This window comes from Bubalus kerabau, chromosome 1 (genome assembly GCF_029407905.1).
Source record: "Bubalus kerabau isolate K-KA32 ecotype Philippines breed swamp buffalo chromosome 1, PCC_UOA_SB_1v2, whole genome shotgun sequence".
NCBI lineage: Eukaryota > Metazoa > Chordata > Mammalia > Artiodactyla > Bovidae > Bubalus > Bubalus kerabau.
Genome location: NC_073624.1, coordinates 79,794,514 through 79,818,798, shown reverse-complemented (window position 1 = coordinate 79,818,798; position 24,285 = coordinate 79,794,514). Strand labels below are relative to the sequence as shown.

General features: G+C 36.9%; 1 protein-coding gene across 1 annotated transcript in view; it reads left to right on the top strand.

The window, feature by feature from the left end:
- PTPRR (protein tyrosine phosphatase receptor type R) overlaps positions 1-24,285 on the top strand; it is a 277,193-nt gene that overhangs the window by 18,085 nt on the left and 234,823 nt on the right. The window contains exon 2 of the mRNA XM_055580529.1: positions 8,120-8,418. Within this exon, the coding sequence (XP_055436504.1) occupies positions 8,120-8,418 (299 nt within the window). The remainder of the gene's footprint in view (positions 1-8,119; positions 8,419-24,285) is intronic.

The following is a 24,285-nucleotide window of genomic DNA, read 5'->3' as shown; positions in this document are numbered from 1 at the left end:
ATTGGTTTGTTTTGTTTTCCTACTGTTAAATTTCTTGAGTTCTTTATTTTTTCTTATTACAAGTCCCTTGTTGGATACGTGATTTGCAATTACTTTTTGCCACTCTTCAGCTTGCTGTTTCATTCTCTTGCTGCTGCTGCTGCTAAGTTGCTTCAGTCGTGTCCGACTCTGTGCAACCCCATAGATGGCAGCCCACTAGGCTCCTCTGTCCCTGGGATTCTCCAGGCAAGAATACTGGAGTGGGTTGCCATTTCCTTCTCCAATGCATAGAAGTGAAAAGTGAAAGTGAAGTTGCTGAGTTGTGCCCGACTCTTAGTGACCCCATGGGCTAGAGCCTAAAAGGCTCCTCCGTCCATGGAATTTTCCAGGCAAGAGTACTGGAGTGGGGTGCCATTGCCTTCTTAACAGTGTCTTAAACAGAGCAAAAGTTTTTCTGTTTCAATCCAGTCCAATTGATCAATTCTTTTTCTCTTATGGATTGTGATTTTGGTGACATCTCTAAGAATTTTCTGCCTAACCCTAGTTATAAAGATTTTCTCCTGTATTTTCTTCTAGAAGTTTTATAGTTTTATATTATATATTTGGATCTGTGAACTTTATTAAGATCATTTCTATGAAGTTTGTATAGAGATTCATTTTGTTGCAAATGGATGTCTGATTGTTCCAATATGATTTTGAAAAAACTATCCTTTATTGTTTTTACATCTTTATAAAAAATCAAATGGTGACATTTTCTCTGGATCTGTTTTAATTAATTAATTAATTAATTTTAATTGGAGACTAATTGCTTTACATTATTGTGGTGGTTTTTGCCATGCATCAATCTGTTTTTGAACTCTGTTTTGTCTCATTATCTACCTCTTTCTTTGCTAATACTCCACTATGTTGATTACTGTAGCTTTATCGTAAGTCCTAGAATAGGAGAGTAATAGTCTGTCACCTTTATTCTTCATTTAAAATTGTTTATTCTACTTTAGAATCAATCTATTATATGTGTAGAATTTTGCTTGAATTTTTATTGTCGTTGGGGATAATGAAATCTTCATTATATAAAGCCTTCCAATTCATGAACACAGTATGTCTATTCAGTTCTTCTTGTTTTACTTTCTCAGCATTTTGTAGTTTTCAGTATATATATTTTGTACATATTTTGTTAGAATTATACCTAAGTATTTTATTTTTTGTAACTGTTGTAAATATTTTTTAAAATTCAGTTTTCAGTTGTGCATTGCTAGCTTGTAGAAATGCCATTGATTTCATAGGTTAATATTACAGTCTATTCACTTGCTAAATTCACCTGTTGTATCAAAATTTTGATGAGTTCCTTGGGATTTTATACATAGACAATCATCCTTTCCACAAATAGAACAATTTTATTTTTTCTTCTCCACTATGTGTGCCTTTTACTTCTTTTCTTTGTTTACTGGCAATAAATAGGACTTTCATTCAGTAGAGTGTTGTATAAGAGTGATGAGTGTCATTGTCTTGTTCTCTGTTCTTAAGAGAAGGAAGGTGAACCTATTGTTAGCTGTGAGTTTTTGTGTAGGTGTCTTTTACAAGTTTGAAGAAGTTCCCTTCTATTTCTGGTTTGCTTATTTTTTTTCACTGTAAGTTGATATGAATTTTATCAAATGCTCTTTCTGCATCACTTGGTATGATAATATGATTTTCCTTCATTAGACTGTCAATATGATGGATTAGGTTGATTGCTTTTTAAATATTAAAGCAGCCTTACATTCCCAGGATAAGCCTTACTTGGTTATGTATTATCTTTTATATTTCTGCATTCAATTTGCTAATATGCTCTTGAGGATTTTTACATATATATTCACGAGCAATATTTGGTCTTTAGTTTTCTTTTTTAGTAGGGTCTCTTTCTGGTTTTGTTATCAGAGTAATTTTGGCCTCATAAAGTGCTTTGAGGAGTGTTCCTTTTTCTTCTATTTTCTGGGAGAGGTTATGTATAAATGAAGTTAATTTTGTCTTTAAGTGTTTCAATTTGCCAGTGAAACCATTTGGTCTTGAAGATTTCTTTTCCATAAGAAAACTTAAGTAGGAATTCAATTTCCTTTATAATTTTAGGACAATTTAGGTAACATATTTCATCTTGTGTGAGTTCCATTATTTTCTAGGGTTTGAATTGGTCATTTCATCTAAGTTGTTAAATGTAGATGCAAAGAGTTGTACACATTTATTTTCTCATTATCCTTTTCATGTCTGCTGGGTATATAGTGATATTCTTTCTTTCATCTGATGTTGGCAATCTGTGTCTTCTCTGTTTGTCAGTCTTGCTAGAGCTTTATCAATTTACTGATGTTTTCAAAGAATAAACTTTTGTTTCATTGATTTTCTTTATTGTTTCCTATTTTCAATATAATTATTTCTCATTTTAACTTCTTAATTTCTTTTCCTCTGCATTCTTTACATTTATTTTGCTCTTTTTTTTTCTGGTTTCCTAAAGTAGAGGCATAGATTATTGATTTGAGACCTCTCTTCTTTTCTAATACAAACATTTATGCTGTAAGCTTTCCTCTAGGCACTGCTTCGACTGCATCTCACAAATTATGGTGTTGTATTTTCTCCTGGAGCTATCCTTGTCTATACTCTGGTGTACACTGTGGGTTGGCTAGAGAATACTGGAGGCAGGGAGAAATGGTAAACTTACTGCCGGTGTTGTGCAATTTTGAATTCTGTTCTTCATCCCTAATCGCTCTGCTACTGTTTACTTCCCAGAGTCCTCAGAAAGCTGTTTTATGCATTTTGTTTAGATTTTATAGCTCTGTTTATTATAGTTAACAAGGCAGAGTGAGTCTTACCCAGACTCAGAATCTTCCTTAACCTTTTAAGTCCTTAAAAATTACTTTATTTTTGTTTAAAGACTCAACAGTGGAGGATGGTTAGCTTTGTATTTCTAATGCTATACCCAGAGCTTTTCCATGTTGAGTCTGATGCTCTGAATATCCAGGGTCAGCTGTCCATTGATGAATTTTAGGTCAGTAAATCCTATGCAAGTGTTCAGAGTTGTTTCAACTCTCAGACTGTCAGTGACACTGGACACTGCCAATCACAGACTCCTTGGTACACTCTTTCCACGATTTCCATACTTCCACAGTCTCTAATTTTTCTTCTTCTCCGGCCAAACATTCCTTTAATGTGGCTTCTTCTGGATCTTTGCTGTAGACTCATAGTTTTTCTCATTCCACAAGGCAGACTCACCATTCTGGCACTCACTTTTCCTTGAGTATGCTTATGGTTTTTCAGTATTTATCTTTAGTCCAGCACTTTCTCCTGGGTTCCATATAAATGTAATTTCTTTCTAGATGTTTCTGTTTCTATATATTGTAGGCACTACAGAATCACATTTCCCTGTCTCAATAAAGGACACCCCTATACGTTGAATAGCCAACTAGAACTATTCTTAAATATCCACTGTTAGTTCCTTCCTACAACATTAACCCAATTACTGAATTTATTCCTTTTTATTTTTGCATCAATCCCCATATCTTAAGGCTTCCGGAATTCACCTCTGCTTTGTCTTCCTACTGCCTGCCACCTTGTCTGGGCTATTCTACTGTCTTCTAAAATATTTTACCCAGTTCATTTGCACTTACTTTGGCTTCCTCCCAGTCCATTTTATTGTACAGCCAGAGTGATCTCTGAGAAATATAAATTTTACATTATCACTTCCCTCTCTAAATTTTATAAAATGTTCAATTGCCTAATGTTTCATTTCTTAAATGCTATTAAAGGTATTTTGCAATGTACCATGTTATCCTCAAAAATCACTCAGTCTCTTGGCATTAGTTTCCTATCACTGCATAACAAACTGCTATAAAATTTAGCAAATTAAAACAATACATATTTAGTATTTCTTAGTTTCTGTGAGGCAGAAATTTGGCCATGGCTTACTGGAGACTTCCGCTTCAAGGTCTCTCATTAGGCTTCAGTTAAAGTGTTGGCCTGAGCTAGGCTCCTAGGTGAAGGCTCACCTGAGGACAGATTTGCTTCCAAGCTTATTTACATGATTGCTGACAGGATTCAGTTCCTTAATCGTTGTTGCAACTGAGAGCCTCAGTTCTTCCTTGGATTTTGGCTAGAAGCCTCCTTCTTCACGTGGACCTCTCCAACAACTTGCTTCATCAAAGTCAAAAGGAGTCTCCTAGCAGCACAGAAGTCATCTTTTTTTAGCCGAATCACAGAAAGGACATCCCATCACAAGCGAGGTCTCACTCACTCTTAATGAGCATGAATGCCAGTAGGTATGGGTCTTAGAGTCCCAAAGGAACCTTCTTTTTCTAATTTCCTCTCTTAATTTCTCTGTGCTGCTTTCTGAATTATTACCTAAACTTTTCCAACTTACCAATTCTCTATTCAGTGGTGTCTAGTCTACTGTTTAACCCACATATTGCATTTCTTCAGTTATGATATTTTTCATTTCTATGATTTTCACTTGAATTGAAACATGCCAGTTCTCTTTTCCTCAAATCCCTTATTCTTGTTTTCTTTTCTATTTGGATGTTTTAATTAACTTATTTTGAAGCCCCCTTCAATTTTCTCTTTCATTTTTTCTTTCTTAGTTAAGAATCTACCCACTTCTTCATCTTCTGACCATCTCTCATGGCAATAATCCCTATGTGCTTTGTAATTTTTTTAAGTCTATAAGTATGTCTTCAGTGGGACTTACCTTACTTGGAAACACATGGAAATTCCATTTATGTTCAAGTTTCTAGAGACATCACTATAAGATTGATTTTTCAGTTGCTCCTAAGACCTTATAATACATACAGGTTCTAAAACATTTTCTTTCTTAGTCTTCTAGAAACTACTCTTCCTTGGTTTTCCTCCTTCTTTACTACCATTCCTTCTCATTTGTCATTGTTGGCTCTATTTCATTCAGCTTCTTGACTCTAAATATTGTAATTCTACCATGAGCTCTGTCCTATATACTCTTCTCTTTTCCAGGAATCTCCAGTCACTTGGCTTTAAATTTTATCCATACTGGATGATTCACAAATCTGTCTCTCTCCAACCATGAAGTATATACTTATTAAATTTCTAATTCAACATCTACACTTTGATCTTTAATAGGCATCTGAATCTTAAAATTTCCAAAATGTTTACCTGAATATATTAATAATGTTGAAGTGAAGAGGTAACATTTGAAGACAAAAAAATAAAACTTATCCCAAAGTTTAGGACCACTAACTCAGTGGTCCTCAACTTCAGAGTTGGAATGTGAGAAAATTTTGATTAGAAATCCAGATTTGTAAGCTACCTTTCCAAAGAGTCTGCTATGGTAGTTCTCAGCTAAGATATAGGGATCTAAGTCTTAATATCCCAGGTAATTTTGATGCAGGGATCTAAGCACAACACTTTGAAAAACTTTTTCTTTCCTAATGTCTTTGGTAGGGTTCCTAATAGTGATGCCAACTTGGTTCTCATTACTCAGGGACAAGGCAGGGCTGAGTCTTTTCACATATACAACTGGATAGGGCTGGAAATTCTAGTTGTGTTTCATTTGCACTTAAAATTAGATTTTTTTCATCTTTCCCTGTAGGCCTATTTTCGTACAAGAGACCTTATTAGTTGGACTCACCTATTCTATTTTTTGGGGATTGATATCACATGTTGTATGTTTAGCCACCCAGTCATGTCCAACTCTTTGCGACCCTTTGCACCATAGCCTGCCAGGCTCCTCTGTCCATGGGATTTTTCAGGCAAGAACGCTGGAGTGAGTTGCCATTTCCTTCTCAGGATTGAACCTGCATCTCCTGTGTCTTCTGCAGGTGGATTTTTTACCCACTGAGTCATCAGGGAACCCTGATATCATATAAAAAGAAAGACTGAAGATAAATGTCTCAGCTCTTCATTAATTTTTCCCCTTCTCATAAATCTGCGTTTTCTGATCTTCTGAGCTGCTTCTTTTTCTTAGTGAAACTCTTCACCATCCCCTACCATGTTTGTTTGTTTTTTCCTTTTTCCTCTTCCCAAATCTTGCAAGGACTTCCAGTCTTTTTTGCATGTTAATTTTTTAATTAACATGCCTATTTCTATAGCACTATCTTGTCAGATAGGGTTATAATCCCTCTTTTTGGTAGGAGAACCAATCCCTCAGGTGAGAAACCAAATTCATTCAAGTGTGCAGTATGCCTTTCTGAAACAAGGGACCATCTTTAAGTGAGGCATGTTTACAAAGTCAGCTAAGATAAAAATAGTATCTCCATTCTGTTTCTTAACCTTAAGGTGACCACTCCGTTGTTGCTCTTTACAATGTCAGACTCAGTCCTCTAACAGGGGAGGGAGGAAACTGTTCACCTATAGTATGGAAATACTGTAGGACAGTGGCCCCAGCCTTTTTGGTGCCAGGGATCAGTTTCGTGGAAGAGAGTTTTTCCATGGACAGGCCTGATAGGGGATGGTTTGGTGATGGTTCAAGTGCATTACAGTTATTGTGTACTTTATATCTGTTATTGTTACATCAGCTCTACTTTATATCATCAAATATTAGATCCTGGAGGCTGGGGGCCCCTACTGTAGGACATTACAATATAATTTATTAAATCACTTTTAGTAAAATTTAAACAAACATTTGTGGTCAGAAAGTTAATATATCTCTACAATATTTTATCACCATTCTCCATTAATAAAACACAGCAAGAATATTAACAGTGAAGGACCATATTCATTTATATATGTTCCTAATTACAGTGTCATTTCCAAATCTGAGGAATTCCTACTTCATTCAGAGAAACAAAGTTTATACTTATTTCAAGGTCATACTGTCTAATCATCAATGTTGGTGAATGGTTGTAGTAAATTGATTTCTTTTTCTAAAAAGTTACAGTCTATTCAGCATGCTGAGGATTGAAGACATGAGGACTAGTTTCTATTACTGTCTCAGAATTCACATAGAATTTAATTGTGATTGGAATGATCTAAAAGCCTAAAGGCACTGGGACCCAATGGTTTCCAAACAATTACATCATGGTAAATGCAGTTGAGCTTACTGAAAAAAAAATAACCTGTCTTCTTATCCCTAAGTGAGAGTTGAGAGCATATTGGTAAAATAACATTACTGAAAGTGCTGTAAATATATGCTGGTCACAGAGGCTTCATGGGGGGGAAAGCTATAAAAACTAGCAATTTCTCTACTATAAATATTTGGTAAGAATTCAAGGCACCCCAGAATTCTTATAAAAAGAGGGAAGTCATCTTCTGGGGAGAGCATTTTTACAGCTTATTGTTGCCATAGGCATCCTGAGGGAAAAATCTGTGGTGCCTAGGTTGCCAGGCACAAGGTGGATGGCATTATTATGTTGTGATCTGTTCAATCTGCTTGTCGTCTTATATAGAAGATCTTATTTGCTTTTCTAATTGGCATGTGACCTAGTGATACTCTTTAGACTTACATGTATCTGTTATCTGTTTCCTTCTGTGGCCAATGATAAAAAGAATAAAAGAGCTATTCAAGTCAATGGATATTTACCTAACAGACAAAATAAAAGAGAATGTATTACTTTATCGGGATGTCCATATTACTTAGTAAGAAGGGGAGAATGGATATTATACAACTGGGAGTTGCTACCACAATGAGTATACTCAGACTTCTGCCCTTAGTCAGCTTCAAATAGTCTACAAGCATTAAAAATTACACATAATTGATTATAAAATATCAGCAGGATAAAAGAAGTATGAAATAAGAATTGTATGAAATGCTATTGATTAAAGGGAGGAAAGCTTGAATATGATATAAAGGGTTGTCATTTGAGGAATAGGTAGGACATCCAGGAAGAGTTGATCAACAAGGTGTTAGAGCCATGCATTTAGATAAAGGAGGAAATTCCTGACTAAAAGATGTATTAGAATATCTGAAATATAAGACTTTTTCAAACTATACCCACTTCTGTGTACCCAAAACCTCTGACATGCCTCCATGCCACCAAGTGTGTTCTCTTTATTGGGGATAATGGAGTAGGGATGAAAATGGAGAGTAACTGATCTAAATCCTTCACAAGTCTTAAAGCTTTCTAAGAACAGGTAATTCTCTTTATCAGATAATCTATTCAGCTCAGTGAAGAAGGTCTTTGATTTTTGTGCTTCTTCTTCTTCCCCCTTTCAGGATGCCTTGCAAGAAATAATGATCACTTCTTGGCAGTTCGTCAGAAGAAGAGTGGGAAGCCAGCATTCATTTATCACCACTCACAAGACATTGAGAAGAGCCTGGATATAGCTCCACAAAAGATACACAAACATAACTACCATTCCTCTTCTGAAGCTCAAATAGGCAGACACCACCAAATTGTTAATTCAGCATTTCCTAAACCCGCATATGACCCATCTCTCAATCTGTTGGCCATGGCTGGTCAAGACCTTGAAGTGGAAAACCGCCCAGTCCCAGCAGCAAATGTGATTGTGGTGGTAAGTATTGCATTTAACTGATGCTGATGCTTTCCTCTGTGGTTGATGCTTTCAAACAAATGAAACCTAATGGTGACGAGTTATCACTGGATCTCAATGACTATTTACCATAGCATTTCTTATTCTCTGGTGTTTCCTTTTTGTTAATTGATTATTATCTGTTGGCTTCCTCTTGAATGTAGGCCCATAAAATAAGAAACTCTGTCTGTATCTTCTCTGCACAGCCCAATGCAAGGTGCACAGTAGGTGCTTAATAATTTGAACAAAAAATTGTATCAGGAAGTCTTTACTTATGTTGGTTCATATCCTGCAGTTTTGGATCATATCCTGAGCTTAGCCTCCTGCTTTCTGTGATAATTTGCTCTAAGTAGATTGGCTTGAGTCTCAGTTTATATATATAAATTGTTGTTGTTGTTGTTGCTTAGTTGTTAAGTCATGTCCGACTCTTTTGCGACCCCATGGACTGTAGCCCACCATGCTCCTCTGTCCATGGGACTTTGCAGGCAATACTGGAGTGGGTTGCTGTTTCCTTCTCCAGGGGGTCTTCCCAACTTAGGGATCAAATCTGCGTCTCATGCATTGGCAGGTGGATTCCACCACTGAGCCACCAGGAAAGCCCATATATATACATAGTATTTATTAAAGATCTTCTGGTCACTTGACTCAAATGGTAAGAAATGAAAGGACCCTGAAAGGGAAGAAGTGATGATGAAGGAGGGGAATTCTCTAACTGGAGTAGATAAAGTGGTTGGGAAGTAATTGATGGATAATATTCCTAATATCAGTGAACAAGCATCACCTTTTATTAATCAAGGTGATGCAGTGGGTCCATTGTTTGCATTCTTAGGATTTGTAACCTAGACCAGAGGGTCCCAATTTCTGGAAGTATCATAAACTTATGCTAAGGTTGACAGAGCATTTGGACTACAGTCCCTCTCAAATTTAAAATTACAATAGGAGGATTCACATTAAAACAACAAAGCAGTAGCTAAATGAGTGTTGATCACATTTCTGTCTCCAAATATAACCAAGTATGTTGACTTTTAAGATGATTCAATGAAACCATGTTTGCATTTTGGCAACCTCTCTATAAGCCTAATGTAATGAAAATTAATAACCTTTTTTTCCTTTTCTTTACTTTTTTATCTACCACATATATGACAACTAAGTATGGAGAATCAAAGATCCATTCATTGATGTTTTCAACTAGCATGCACTTAATATTTATTATGATCCAGCCATCATTTTGAGTATCTAGAAATGCCCATCATTTGAGGTATCTACAAGTGAAATGGAGTCTTTTGTTTTGGTTGGGAAATGTCTGGGAGGAATGTTGGTAACCAAAAAAAAATCATAAATTGAGAACATAATATGAGCTTTTGTTAAGGAAAAAAATGTGGGTCATTTTGCTGCTTGAAAAACTCAGACAAATTTTCTGCACTTACATGAGTAACAGATGTTCTGAAGGTAAAAGCCATGCACTGTGTCTATTGAGTGAAGACAAATGATATTAATGTTGCTGTATCTCTATATGCCTGTGCTAATGCTCGGACTCAGGAGAGATATTTCCTCTAGTGACCATCATACACTCATCGTTATCAACTCTTAAAGTCACTATGAATTACTGATCAAGAGGTTTGTTCTATCTTCTGATGTCATGCACTGTCGAGTTAATTTAATATTATGGAGGATAAAAGGCATCAGTGAGGAATTCTGGCAGGTCATTTCACTTTTAGTCCATCTGTGGTTTGGAGATTCATGAAGAAGCTATGCTTTTTCTTTGGGGTGATGATGACATGGAGGCAATAGGCAGTTTTGCTGCATTAGCCTTCACTAACCTCTCTTGGTCTAGACTCTAACCATTCTGTGGCTCTGATAGCTGGCAACAACAATTACTAGTGCTAATGTTTCCTGTAATCCACTTACATTACTTAGGCACATGATGATTTACTAGGAAAACCAGGGAAGAAGGGTTATTTTTAAATAAATCAATAATTTTCAGCTTGCTCAAAAAGCAGAGTGTCAACATTTAATCAACTATCAGCTGGTTTGATGGTTCATTCTATACAGAAAGGAGAGTTAGGAATGGAACATACGTAGTGAAAGGGAGATATTTCAGCTGCTAAATGACTTAGGTGGAGTAATTGGTATGTGTTTGCACACGTGTGTGTGTGTATGTGTATAGAAAATATTGCAGTGATACCAAAGAATTATTTTGTGGCTTAATTTATACCAAAATGAATAGTATCAATAATATTCATTTCCTAAATTGGGGAAAATTATTGCAGTCTTTTTCAGCCAGGGTAAAAACCTACTCCCAACTTCCAAAATATACATGTAAATAACTTTTAAGACTTCCTAGCTTAGAGGAGAGATCACTTGTTTCTTTCTCTCTCACTTATTCCTGATGTCTTTAAGACCATGAATTTTAAAATAAAAAATTTAACAAGGACTTGAAAGTTGCATGTATCCTTCTTATTTTCCTGATTCCTGTTGTTGGCACAAAGCATTTCAGAAAACATTTGTCCCCAAATGATTTTTTTTCCTTTTTGTCTTTCCTTTATAATCAGGAAAATCTGTAGTTTATTTATTCCAGGGAGAGGACGGCACAATTAAAATGTTTATCCTAAAGCATGCTAACTATGTTCCAGAAGCTCAATTAAGAAGCTGTTCCGATTTTTATACAAAGAAGAAATATGAATGTCCTCAAGGTCAAGGCTGTGGTAGGAGTTAAAAAAAAAAAAAATGGCTCTAGCCAAACATGTGCTGAGAATTCCATCAATATACATCAGGTCACAAGGCTACCATGTTAAGAAAGAGGGAAGTCAGGGTGTGAGAGAAAATGGAAGCGTAGAAGAAGACGCAAGCTTTTTCAGTTCAGCAAGTTCAGCATAGATTGCTGAGTGAAGAAGGCTTTAGCTTGGGCAAAATATGAGAAGACTGGGGAATAGGAAGGTTTTGGAATATAAAGGGTGGGGATTATATAGTAAGATTATGGCTTACTCCACAGAATGGATTTGAGAGAAGGAAAAGGGATAGGAGGAGGAGGAAGAGAAGGGGATGAAGAAGGAAAGGGGAGGAAAGAGGACAGGAGAGGAAGGAGGGGAGAAAAGGAGAGAAAAAAGGAGGGGAGGGAGGGAAAGGAGAAGGAGAAGAAAGGAGAAGATATAGCAGCAGTTCTTGGGGCAGTGGGAAGACTTTTGTGAGCACATAAGACCATGGAGAGTCTCCAGGAGCCCAAGATGGTCTCTATGGGATTCCTAGAATCCAGAAGCTTCTTGTCTCACTCACCACTCACCCAGACCATTACCCAGACTATCAACTAAATTAAGTTACTTACTTACTTCATCCGTGAACAGTTTGTGGCCAGCTAATAAAATAAGGCACATTATCTCAAACTAAAACCATTTGCCTCACCCGTAGAACATCCCTAAAAACCCACCATCTGTTTACAAGAGGGGAGGTTACCTGAATAAAAATTGGGACACTATTAACAAGTAAAGGCAGAGTAGATGCCAGAGAGCAGCTAAATGTATGCGAAAGCAGAAGATCTGGACTTCAGTTTTTATTAAGACATGATAGTGCCTTTAAGAAATAATGAGGCTATGACAGCTTACAACTTGTCCTCAAGAATATGATTCTTGTACCAAAAAATATATGACTAAAGTCACACTGACAGTAGCCCAAACAAGCAGCAAAAACACTCTGATATAGGATAAAATTAAATAAAGGTGCTTGGGCTATATCCTAATACTCAGACTTTTTGCCTATGAGGACTATGATTTAGCGCAATCTTTTGGACCCAGGATATTTTATCCCAAGAAAGTTCTGAACTTGTGAAAACCACTCTAGCCTGTATACTTCTTGATGCGTGTATGCATGCTCGGTCCCTCAGTAGTGTCCAAGTCTTTTGCGACCCCATAAACTGTAACCTGTCAGGCTCCTCTCTCCATGGAATTCTCCAGGCAAGAATACTGGAGTGGGTTGCCATTTCCTCCACCAGGGGGTCTTCCTAACCCAGGGATCAAACCCGTGTCTCTTGTGTCTCTTGGGTTGGCAGTTAGATTCCTTACCACTATCACCATCTGAGAAGCCCATACTTCTTGATGTTGCTGCTGCTGCTGCTAAGTCACTTCAGTCGTGTCCGACTCTGTGCGACCCCATAGACAGCAGCCCACCAGGCTCCTCCATCCCTGGGATTCTCCAGGCAAGAATACTGGAGTGGGTTGCCATTTCCATCTCCAATGTATGCATGAGACCCCATAGAGGGCAACCCACCAGGCTCCTCTGTCCCTGGGATTCTTCAGGCAAGAATACTGGAGTGGGTTGCCATTTCCTTCTCCATACCTCTTGATTGTGACTGCTTATATGGTGGGGACCAAGATGGCTGCATTCATGCGTAGGCTAAGTGATTGCAGACAGTGGAGTGATGGTCATTGTGGGCAAGGTCACGGAAGGTGGGAAGCAAATGCAGACTTTGGGAAAATTACGAATTATTGTGTGTCAAGCATATTCAGGGTCTGATAGTAAGTACCAAGTCCAAAATATTAAATAGATGCAAGACATAAGCCTAATGCAATGTAATGTCTTCCAATGCAGTCTTGAGAACTAGTCCCAAGTTCCTAAAGAAAATGAATATAAAAAACCTCAAAGAAAAATCTCTACCATTGTTTTTTAATGTTGAGCTTTTGTTACTTTATTTTTAATTGAGGGATAATTGCATTACAATATTATGTTGGTTTCTGCCATACATCAACATTAATCAGCCATAGATATACATATGTCCCCTCCATCTTGAGCCTCCCTCCCACTTCCCACCCCCCACCCCATCCCACTCCTCTAGTTTGTTACAGACCCTGGTTTGAGTTCCTTGAGTCATACAGCATATTTTTACCAACTGTCTATTTTATATATGGTAGTGCTGTGCTGTGCTGTGTGTGCTCAGTGGTGTCCAACTCTTTGCACCCCATGGACTGTAGCTCACCAGGCTCCTTTGTCCATGGAATTTTCCAGGCAAGAATACTGGAGTGGGTTGCCATTTCCTTCTCCAGGTGATCTTCCCAGACAAGGGATTGAAACCATGTCTCCTACATTTCCTGCATTGGCCGGCAGATTCTTTACCAATGAGCCACTGGGAAGGCCAAAATGTAGTTACATATAGTTAATATAGTATGTTTTATATTATGTGACTTTTAATGAAATAAATTTTTTTAAAAAATGGGTTGCTAGGTCTTATGCACCTTTTAATGGATAAAACTGCAGAGGGCTTAAAATCACTGGGGACTGTCTTGGAGCTTGGGTGCCACAATCTTCAAAGCAAAATTGGAGAATCTTTTTATTACGCTATTGCTTATTACATACTTCTACCTATAAACTTCTGGGAACATGACATATAAACTTCAGGAAAGGTAGCTGTGTGCTAAAACCATATTACTGCAGAAACTGCATCATATATTGTAAAAGGGGAAGAAACTGTGTCAATAAAGTATCTTTGAGCCTTAAAAACACCCTCATGATTGGTGGCAATTTACAGGCAAAAAACTCAAAACCCTAAATCAAGGTTTCTTCAAGTTATACAATTACTAAAAGGTGCTACAGGCAAAATTCAAATTTGTCTGACTTTAAAACTCAAACATTTTCGTTTTTAACAGAAGTTATTTGGTTTGCTTTGGGAAAGTACTGTAAATTTTCCTAATAGAGAATGTGACTTTATGAATTACATTTTATTTAAGCTAATGATAATATTAATTTTTATACTCTGAAAATACATTCATTGATAGCTAGATGTTCATGTTGGAGCCAGAGGTTAAAAGGTAAAAGATCCACTCCACAGATAATAATATAAAATGAATTATAACGTAACATTCGATTTTAAGAACGTTTAGTAAAAGAAATTCTGCAGTCTACTTCAGATATTTAGTTAACTTTTTATTCTTTTCTGAAACAAAAGCCTTCATATTAAACTATAAGATCTTCTTACATAATCGCCTTTCTTTTAAAATCCCAAACATTTGCATTTTGGAAAGCTTTGTGCCTAGATTCTCCAGATATCATTGTACCCCTGCAAAATCATCTTGAAGAAGAAATTCCATTCTCGAGGTTGGCACGCTGACAGCCACAGCTGTCACCATCTGTTGCTTTTCTCCATTTCTAGCTACTAAAGCAGCAAGGAGAATGCTGGAACACACTTTGGAAATGACAGAGGTCGAGCTTGGGCAACGTCTATGTGAGGTTTCAACACTGGGCCACTCAGTACATCTGTTTGTTTTGGATCATTTAGACCCAACATTAGAATGATGGGAAGTCTTACAGGAACTGATTTAATTATCATACTAATTGGACATTGGATATTTAGTAATGTTTTTGTTTTAACTCCAGAAATAATATATTTTCATAGCGTTTCAGAATATTTAGAAATATAGAGAAGGAAAAAGAAGAAGTAAAAATAATCCTTAGCAGATAACAGTGTTGTCTTGATATATGTATCTATCTATATGATCTTTTCAATATATATGGATATAGATCTTTTTTTATCAAATATGCAATCAAGATTGAGGGCAGGAAGAGAAGGGGACGACAGAGGATGAGATGGATGGATGGCATCACTGACTCAATGGACGTGAGTCTGAGTGAACTCCGGGAGTTGGTGATGGACAGGGAGGCCTGGCTGCTGCGATTCATGGGGACGCAAAGAATTGGACACGACTGAGCTACTGAACTGAACTGAACTGAAGATTTTGTCAAATTTTTTTGCTTAGTTTATATTGCATAAACTATGAAATTCCGTCATATATCTTCATATTATTAACTGTACAGCATTATTTTTGTTGTTGTTGTTGTTCAGTCACTTAGTTATGTCTGACTCTTTGCAACTCCATGGACTGCAGCACGCCAGGCTTCCCTGTCCTTCACTATCGCCCAGAGCTTACTCAACCTCTTGTCCATTGAGTTGATTATGCCATCCAATCATCTCATCCTCTGTCGTCCCCTTCTCTTCCTGCCCTCAGTCTTTCCTGGGCCTGCTAAAAATTCCGTTGTGTAATAGATTTCACAGTTTTTATGTATTGATGTATATCCCCAATACATTCAGTAAGTTAGACAAAAGGAGAAATAAATGTTGAATATATCAAATATAGCACTTGTTTCCATTGCAACTGCCTCCTTAATAATCTTGAGAGAATTTTCAGAGTTTATCTTAAGGGAAACTGCTTTCTTTATGAACTCTATATATAATTGTAATATAGGATTGGTTTTTTTCCACTTGGCCAAATTATGTGTTCCATAGACCTTAAATCTTAAGCAAGGGAAATATTTAAAGCAGTCAATGAAGTTAGCAGGACAAAAACAAAAGGATGTCCTGTTAAGAACATATTAAAAAATATTGTTTTAGGACTTTTCATTGAGGAAGATGGAAAGTGCTGAGTCGCATTGTGTTGAAACCTAAAAACTCTTTTCGTCAGTCCAAAATTTTCAGTAATGTAAAAACAAATAGAATCTGCAGATGAACAAAGAGATTTATATTTTCTTTTGAGCAAATATTTACTTGTCAGGTCTCTCTCTAAGAATTGCCCTTCGGTTTTCCAGTTGTTAAGAACTGTGCTCTTGCCCTCTCTGGGAGTTACTTAGTCCCTTTTTCTTTCTTTCTTTGTTTCTCTCTAATAATAAATACCTATATATCATGCTTATTTGTGTGTTTGTTTTGTTTTACTGTACAATGCTTTATTTAAAATCTAACTGCTGATGGATAATTCAACTGGGCTTTCTGGGCATCTGGCCTTGCCAGTGAATAATGAGATTGGCACCATTTAGCAAATGAGTTAGTTCTTTCACCATGATCCCTGTAACTCAGATGGTGGAAGCAATTTGTTCCTTTCTCTTGTTTTAAGAAAACATAAGAGTTAAAAGTCTCTGGAAGGTTGTCACCTTGAGCGACGTTATGAAGCTTACTCATTGGTAACTCTTATCTTTAGCAACTGAGCACAGCACAGCTGCTGCTTCATTCTGTGGGTGACCACATGGCCACCAGGGAATCAATGGTCATTGTCCCCTGCCCTTTGATCCATTCCCCCCTCCCCACAAACCACATGTTTTCGTGAACCAGGACTGAAATGAAAAATCCCACTTTTCTTTTAGATTTTTTTTTTTTAATGTGGACCATTTCCAAAGTTTTTATTGAATTTGTTACAATATTGCTTCTGTTGCTTATGTTCTGGTTTTTTCGTCAACAGGCATGTGTAATCCTAGCTCCCCAACCAAGGATTGAACCCCCCCAACACACATACCTCACACTGGAAGGCAAAGTCTTAACCACTAGACCGCCAGGAAAGTGTCGTAAATCCCACTTTTAACATCAAAATGCAAAGGAAAAAAATCTTCCTCTGTTACTCCTCTACTCTTCACATTCTCAGTACTCTGGTTATGATATTTCTGGCCACCATATCTTAGGAGAGGGCAGGTTTTCCACACCAAGCAATTCTGCAACACCAGCTGGGTGTCCTCCAATTTAATTCAGTTCAGACACTCTCTACTTGGAGAGAGCATCAGATCCTATAAAAGTTCAGGTGCCAATCACAAATCCAGGTTGTTACCTGTGTTTTGATCAACTGTCTGTGAATTTTCCTTTGAACCCTTTATTGGGTTTGATCAGTTTGCTGGAGTGGCTCATAGAGCTCAATATGACATTTTATTTAGCAGATTACCAGTTTATTATAAAAAGATATAACTTGCGAAAAGGCAACTGGAAAGATGCAGAGGGCAAGGTATGTGGGAAGAAATGTAGAGCTTCCCTGCCCTCTCTGGGTGCACTGTTCTCCAAGCACCAATCTCTCTGAACCCTTTTCTTTGGGGTTTCTATAGAGACTTCCTTACGTGAGCATGACTGACTAATTCATTGGTAATAGGTAATTGATTGAACCTCCTAGCCTCTCTCCCTGTCCCAGAGGTTTGGGAATTGGACTGAAAGTTCTATCCTTCTCTCCCTGAGGTTATTTCTTCTGGAACCTGCCTTCATCTTTGGAGGGATGGGTGGTCTAAAAGTAACCTCACTAATGTAAACCCAGGTGTGGTTTATATGAAGAACAAAATATACACATTTCACATTTATAACTTGAGTTAGTTCAGGAACTGGAGACAAAACTAAATAGTGTAACAAAAGATGTTTCTGCTGCTCTTATATAGGAAACTGTAAGGGTGCCAGGAACTGTGGATGAAGACCAAATTACTTTTTCTTATTATAAATCACAATATCACATCACCTTAGCCATTTATCATTGCACTTTCATCTTGTACTTTATACATTTTTCCAAATTTTCTTTTTGAAGAGTGAAAGTACAACCCAGCCAGTATTCATATCCCAAGTTGCTCTTTCCTTACCTATCTGCTGTATTTGGACCATATGAATCCAGAAAAATAAACCAAGAGGAACTCATCAACTTTACATCTTTCAATTTAGCCTGTGTTTTCATATAATTTAGTCATTTAACTGAAACAGTAAGTTAGCAACAGAAACTTCAATGAAATAAGAAGAAAAAGACCCACTTTTGAGGGCTAGGACAGATGTTCACAGTTCCTAAGACTGCAGGAAAGACGTGTTTGTGAGATTTGTCTGCCCTTTTTCTTCTGGAAATGGCAGTCACACGATACAAATTCCAAGAGAGCTGGAGAGAACACTGATATACACATCAAGATAATCATGGCTAAGAGTCTTAATCCCAGATTTCCTGGATTGCATTTATGAATGTCATTCAATTATTTTGAATATCTTGGGGTTCTGTATGTTTGTGTGTCTGTAGTTCAAAAAGGCCTCTGATTTTCTCATGCTTTCATTATTGACCTAGGGAAGCTGCACGGTTTAAGAGTTTGTCTATTTTTCCTGCCTGAAAGCATGGCAACTAGAATTAGGTCTTTAACCAGAAAAAGTTATTATAACATGTTGGTTTATTGTGCTTTAAGCCATCAAGTTGCTTAGAGCTGGTCTGTATTTTAAATAGAAAGTATTGAGCAACAAATGACAAAATTTGTATGAAATGGGCCTCTGTGCAAATTCTTTGAATTTAGACTTTTAGAAATCAGCGGTCTTCTTTTTATGGGCAAATAAATGTTTCAAAATTTCTTCATGTATGACAGGTGACGGTATCATCTTTATACTTTTTATATCATTTTATAAAAATATATCATTTTTATTAAAAAATGTAATTTTTAAAATTATAAGATCAAATTAATTAAATCAAATCTATGATAAGCTGGATTATGAAGAACAGCCAGTTACAGAAAGTGATATATTTCTCATAACTATTATAGTATAGGTAAGTCATGGAGACAAGAGAAGAGTATGCAGTATCTGGAAGGAAATGAGAATAAGCAGGGGTAACTGGATCCTCAGATATGCAAAAGGTTTGAATGAACACCTAATGCTTGCTCCTTGAAATATTCATTCATTCAAAAAAATCACTGAGTACCTCCTATGGCCTAGGCAGTAAAGTAGGCTCTGGAAATGCAAGAGTTGACAAGGTAAAGAGTATCTTTACAGCTGTGTAGCTCGCATTCTGATATGAGAAAAACAATAAAAACCAGTGAGCAATTGAACATATTTCAGATGGTGATAAATACAGTGAATAAAACAAAATGAAGTTACGTGTCAGGGAGAGAGTGGTGGGACTAGACTGGACTGGATATTTAGGGGTTCTTTTGTATATCCAGAAATACTTAGGGATTGGATCAAAGTATAGCTCCCAAATGGAAGTTGCATGTTAGAAGCATAACTTTAGAGTCAGCAGAATGGGGTTGGAATCCCAAATTAGGTACTTATTAATTGTTTTTCCTTTGGTGACTTAACATCTCTGTATTTCACTTTCCTCATTTGTAAAAAATCGATGCTAACAATACCCATCTTACGGAATTCATGTGGGAATTGAGTGAGATAAAACATTCAAAGCACTTTACGTCATGTCTGACACATAGTAAGATGCTTCATTCACCTAGAGCCAGACATCTTGGAGTGTGAAGTCAAGCGGGCCTTAGGAAGCATCAGTACAAACAAAGCTAGAATAAATAATGGAATTCCAGCTAAGCTATTTCAAATCCTAAAAGATGATGCTGTTAAGGTGCTACACTCAATATGCCAGCAAATATGGAAAACTCAGCAGTGGACACAAGACTGGAAAAGGTCTTTGGGATTTCATTCCAATCCCAAAAAAGGGCAATGCCAAAGAATGTTCAAACTACCACACAATTGTACTCATTTCACATGCTAGCAGAGTAATGATCAAAATTCTCCAAGCTAGACTTGAACAGTACGCATGAACTGAGAACTTCCAGATGTTCAAGTTGGATTTAGAAAAGGCAGAGGAACCAGAGATCAATTGCCAACATCTGTTGGATCATAGAAAAAGCAAGAGAATTCCAGAAAAACACCTACTTCTGTTTCATTGATTACATCAAAGCCTTGACTGTGGGGATTACAAGAAACTGTGGAAAATTCTTAGAGAGATGGGAAGACCAGACCACCTTACCTGTCTTCTGCAAAACCTGTAGGCAGGTCAAGAAGCAACAGTTAATACTGGATATGGAACAACAGACTGGTTCCAAATTGGGGAAAGGAGTACCTCAAGGCTGTATATTGTCACCCTGCTTATTTAACTGATATGTAGAATACATCATGCGAGATGCCAGGCTGGATGAAGCATAAACTTCCTGGAATCAAGATTGCCAGGAGAAATACCAGTAGTCTCAGATATACAGATGACACAACCCTTATGGCAGAAAGCAAAGAGGAACTAGAGCCTCTTGATGAAGGTGAAAGAGAAGAGTGAAAAAGCTGGCTTAAAACTCAACATTCAAAGATCATGGCATCTGGTCCCATTACTTCATGGCAAGTGGATGGGAAAACAATAGAAACAGTGAGACACTTTATTTTCTTGGTCTCCAAAATCACTGCTGATGGTGACTGAAACCATGAAATTAAAAGACGCTTGCTCCTTGGAAGAAAAGCATTGACAAATCTAGACAGCATATTGAAAAGCAGAGACATTACTTTTCCAATAACGGTCCATCTAGTCAAAGCTATGGTTTTTTCAGTAGTCATGTATGGATGTGAGTTGGGCCATAAAGAAGGCTGAGCACTGAAGAATTGATGCTTTTAACTGTGGTGTTAAAGAAAATTCTTGAGAGTGCCTTGGACCAGAAGAAGATCAAACCAGTCAATCCTAAAGGAAATCAACCCTGCATAGTCATTGGAGAGACTGATGCTGAGGCTGAAACCCCAATACTTTGGCCACCTGATGTGAAAATCTGACTCCTTAGAAATGACCCTGATGCTGGGAAAGATTGAAGGCAGGAGGAGAAGGGGATAACAGAGAATGAGATGGTTGGATGGCATCACCAACTCAATGGATGTGAGTTTGAGCAAGCTCTCAGAGATGGTGAAGGACAGGGAAGTCTGGTGTTCTGCAGTCCATGGGGTTGCAAAGAGTCAGACATGACTGAGTGACTGAGAGGCAACAACCCAGCAAATTGTTAGCATTGGGCTTCTCAGGTGGTGCTAGTGGTAAAGAACCCACATGCCAATGAAGGAGACATGAGACATAAGGGATCGCAGGTTCAATCCCTTGATTGGGAAGATATCTTGGAGGAGGGCATGGCAAACCACTCCAGTATTCTTGCCTGGAGAATCCCAAGGACAGAGGAGCCTCGCAGGCTACAGTCCATAGGGTCACAAAGAGTTAGACATGACTGAAGTGACTTAACATATGCACATTATTAGCATTATATAAAACAGTGGAAAAATACAGCTTTGTAGTCAGTACCAAGAACACTCGTATTGCTTCTGAGCCCTTGGTTGGCTTATATCATTTAAATACTGTGAATCATATTTCCCTCTTTCTCTTGACAGCTGGAAAGCTGAGAGCCAAATTTGTGGTCCACCTCTAGCAAATAGAACTTTATTGAGTGCCTTATTTATTTTGTGAACTAACCTCATTCTTGGCTGGATGTTTACTTTTCTTCACTCATTTTCTAATTCAATTTCCTCATTTCCTTAGTTTTTATTCAATTTTATTTTGTGTTATTTGTGTTTTTGTAAGCTGCCATAAATCCTTTGTGTAATATATTCTCTCTAAACAAATAGTCACTACAAGGAAATAGCCAATCAGTATGGACCAGTTGAGGCTGAATGTTACATGTTCTCCCTTACAGGCAGAATTTGTTTAACCCTTGGGCTTGAAAATATAAGGAAATATAATTTATGTTAGAAATTACAATGTGCATAATGGTCTGTTTGGCTCACTGCTCAGCAGGCCCTTAGCCTCAGCCCAATCCAATATCATGGGCCAATATTCATTCTTATCATGAGTGGTTTGAGCCAGTAGGAACACAATGGTTTTACTTTTTATTTTTTTAACTTTTCATTTTATACTAGAATGTAGTTGGTTAACAATGTTGTGTTTATTTTTAAGATGTCCAACAAAGTGATTCAGTTATATATATACATGTATCTATTCTTTTTCACATTCTTTCCCCATTTAGGTTGTTACATAATACTGAGCAGTGTTCCCTGGGCTATACTGTATGTCCTTGTTGGTTATCCATTTTTAATATAGCTTGACATGTGTATATGTCAATCCCAAACTCCCTGATTCTCCCTTCCACCCTTAGAAGGAGATGTCCTATGTTCACATGACGGTTCTGCCACTGACTGCCATTGAGATCTTGGGCAAGTCAATGAACATTTCTGAGTCTCTGATTTTTCATTTTAATGGCAATTTTAATATGTGACCTGGCTCCCTTCTGCTTTTTTCCACGACCAGTGACTGTATTGTATAAAGCATAACACATTGTCATAATGTCTGCTGTTGCGATCATGTAATGATAGTGATGGGATGATGATTCAGTAGGTTGTCAGTTTTGTTGCTGACCTACTCTGATCTTGGGGTAAAATCCCAGTACTGTAATGGGCTTCTTGCCTTGCTATACAAACCTAGAAGGTATCCTCTCACACAGTAGTTTAAGCCAACAGCATCACCCAAGGCTGTGCATCACAGCCCACCCAGCTGCATTCGGTTACCCTGACTAAAGCCCTTCTTAACTTCCAATGCTAATTACCTAAGTTCTTGACATACCTTCCTTCCCTGAGTGTCTGCTTTGTTCAGTCAACTGGTACTTCAGTTCCTCTGAGCCTGGAAACCTGTCATTTTACTAGGTTTGTCTTTCAACTCCAGTCTCTCAGCCAGCCCACACCTCTTTCCTGCTGGTAGCTTTTCATGTTGCCGTGGGCCATGTCTTAGGAAACTCCCACCTTCTATTCTTATCTGCAGAAAGCCTAACCATCTTTTCCGTCAGCCAGAATGTGCTGACACCTGCCCCACGTTCACCTCTCATCACCTGCTCCCAGATGCAGTGACTTCTTTTTGCCTAGAATTTTCTGAAGAACATAATGTATTAATTGCCTTCAGAATCTTAACATTTGCTGTATTGTCAGTAGTTTCTGTTACAGAAAAGATTTTTTTAAAGGTGTTATTAATCCAAATGCAGAATAATTTATTGACAAATTAATAACTTATTAATAACTTCATAATTTATTCCCAATTTATTAGGGAAGATCAGGTAATAAGGGCTCCATACATATAAACACATACTCTAGGTAATTGAAAGTTACCTTTATCATTATTAAGGATGTGAATTTTTAAAATTTATATTATGCATTTCTCTATTTTAAATGGGTATATAGTGCTTTTAATTACTTTTTGAAAACTAGGTCATACTCTACAATTTGCTTTTCTTAACAGTAGCAGGTCATAGATATACCTCAAGGCCTTTAGATATAAATTTGACTAATTAGAATAAATATTCTAGCTAGAAGAAAAATTCTAAATAATTCTAAAGTTTGAAAGTTGCATCTACCGTGTTTTCTTAAACTACGCCTCAGATTCAGTGTACAACCAGTTTTCTTTATATGTTTTGTATTTGCTACAGCAAAATTGCTGCAATAAATGTCTTTAATATACACTCTTAAAGAAAAAAGAATATATAATATGTATGTGTGTATATAATATATTTATTATAATATGTATATAATACATGTGTACTTATATATATAGTATGTATTTAAATATATTTTGTTCATTTATATATATATATGAGATTTTCAAAAGAGAGATTGTTTGTTACAAGAGTATTTTAGTTAATATATTATCAAATTATTATTTTCTGAATAATTATAGCAATTTACCCTCTGACTAGTAATGTATCTTGTCTGATTCAAAATCTCTCTGGTAGCAGTTGGTTGCTGAATTTTTTTAATTTTTGCTAACCAGTAGGGGAAAGAATTGCAGCTCATGGTTGCTTTGCTTACATTAGCATTTCCATGACAGTGTAAAATATTGAGTGTCTCTCATGTGTATTGATTATTTGGATTGCCTCTCATGCAATTGCTTATTTGTAACTTGTGTATCAAGTTAATTATCTTTTTCTTAACAATTTGTAGAAGCTCTGTTTATTGGAATATAATCCCTTTGTCTGCCATATGAGTTGCACAGATTTCCTTCTAGACTCTCATTTCTCTTTTTTATGATGTGTTTTGCTGTACAAATTTTTAATTGTTTTGCATTCAAACATTTATGTTGGCCTTCTTTAAAAAATAACTTTCTTGTGGCTTTTTCTTTTCCATTTAAGAATATATCATGGTCATTTTTATAAGGCAGGTTTAATTTGTTCATTTATCTTTCCCTAGTTTCTTTGTATGGGATAAGCTTATGCATGCATAGTTCTGTCTAAATGAGAAATCATTTCATTTTTTATTGTAATCATTCTTATTTAGTATTTTTTGCGTCTTCCTTCCCCTCTCCTCCTTTTCACCCACTTCATCTCCTATTG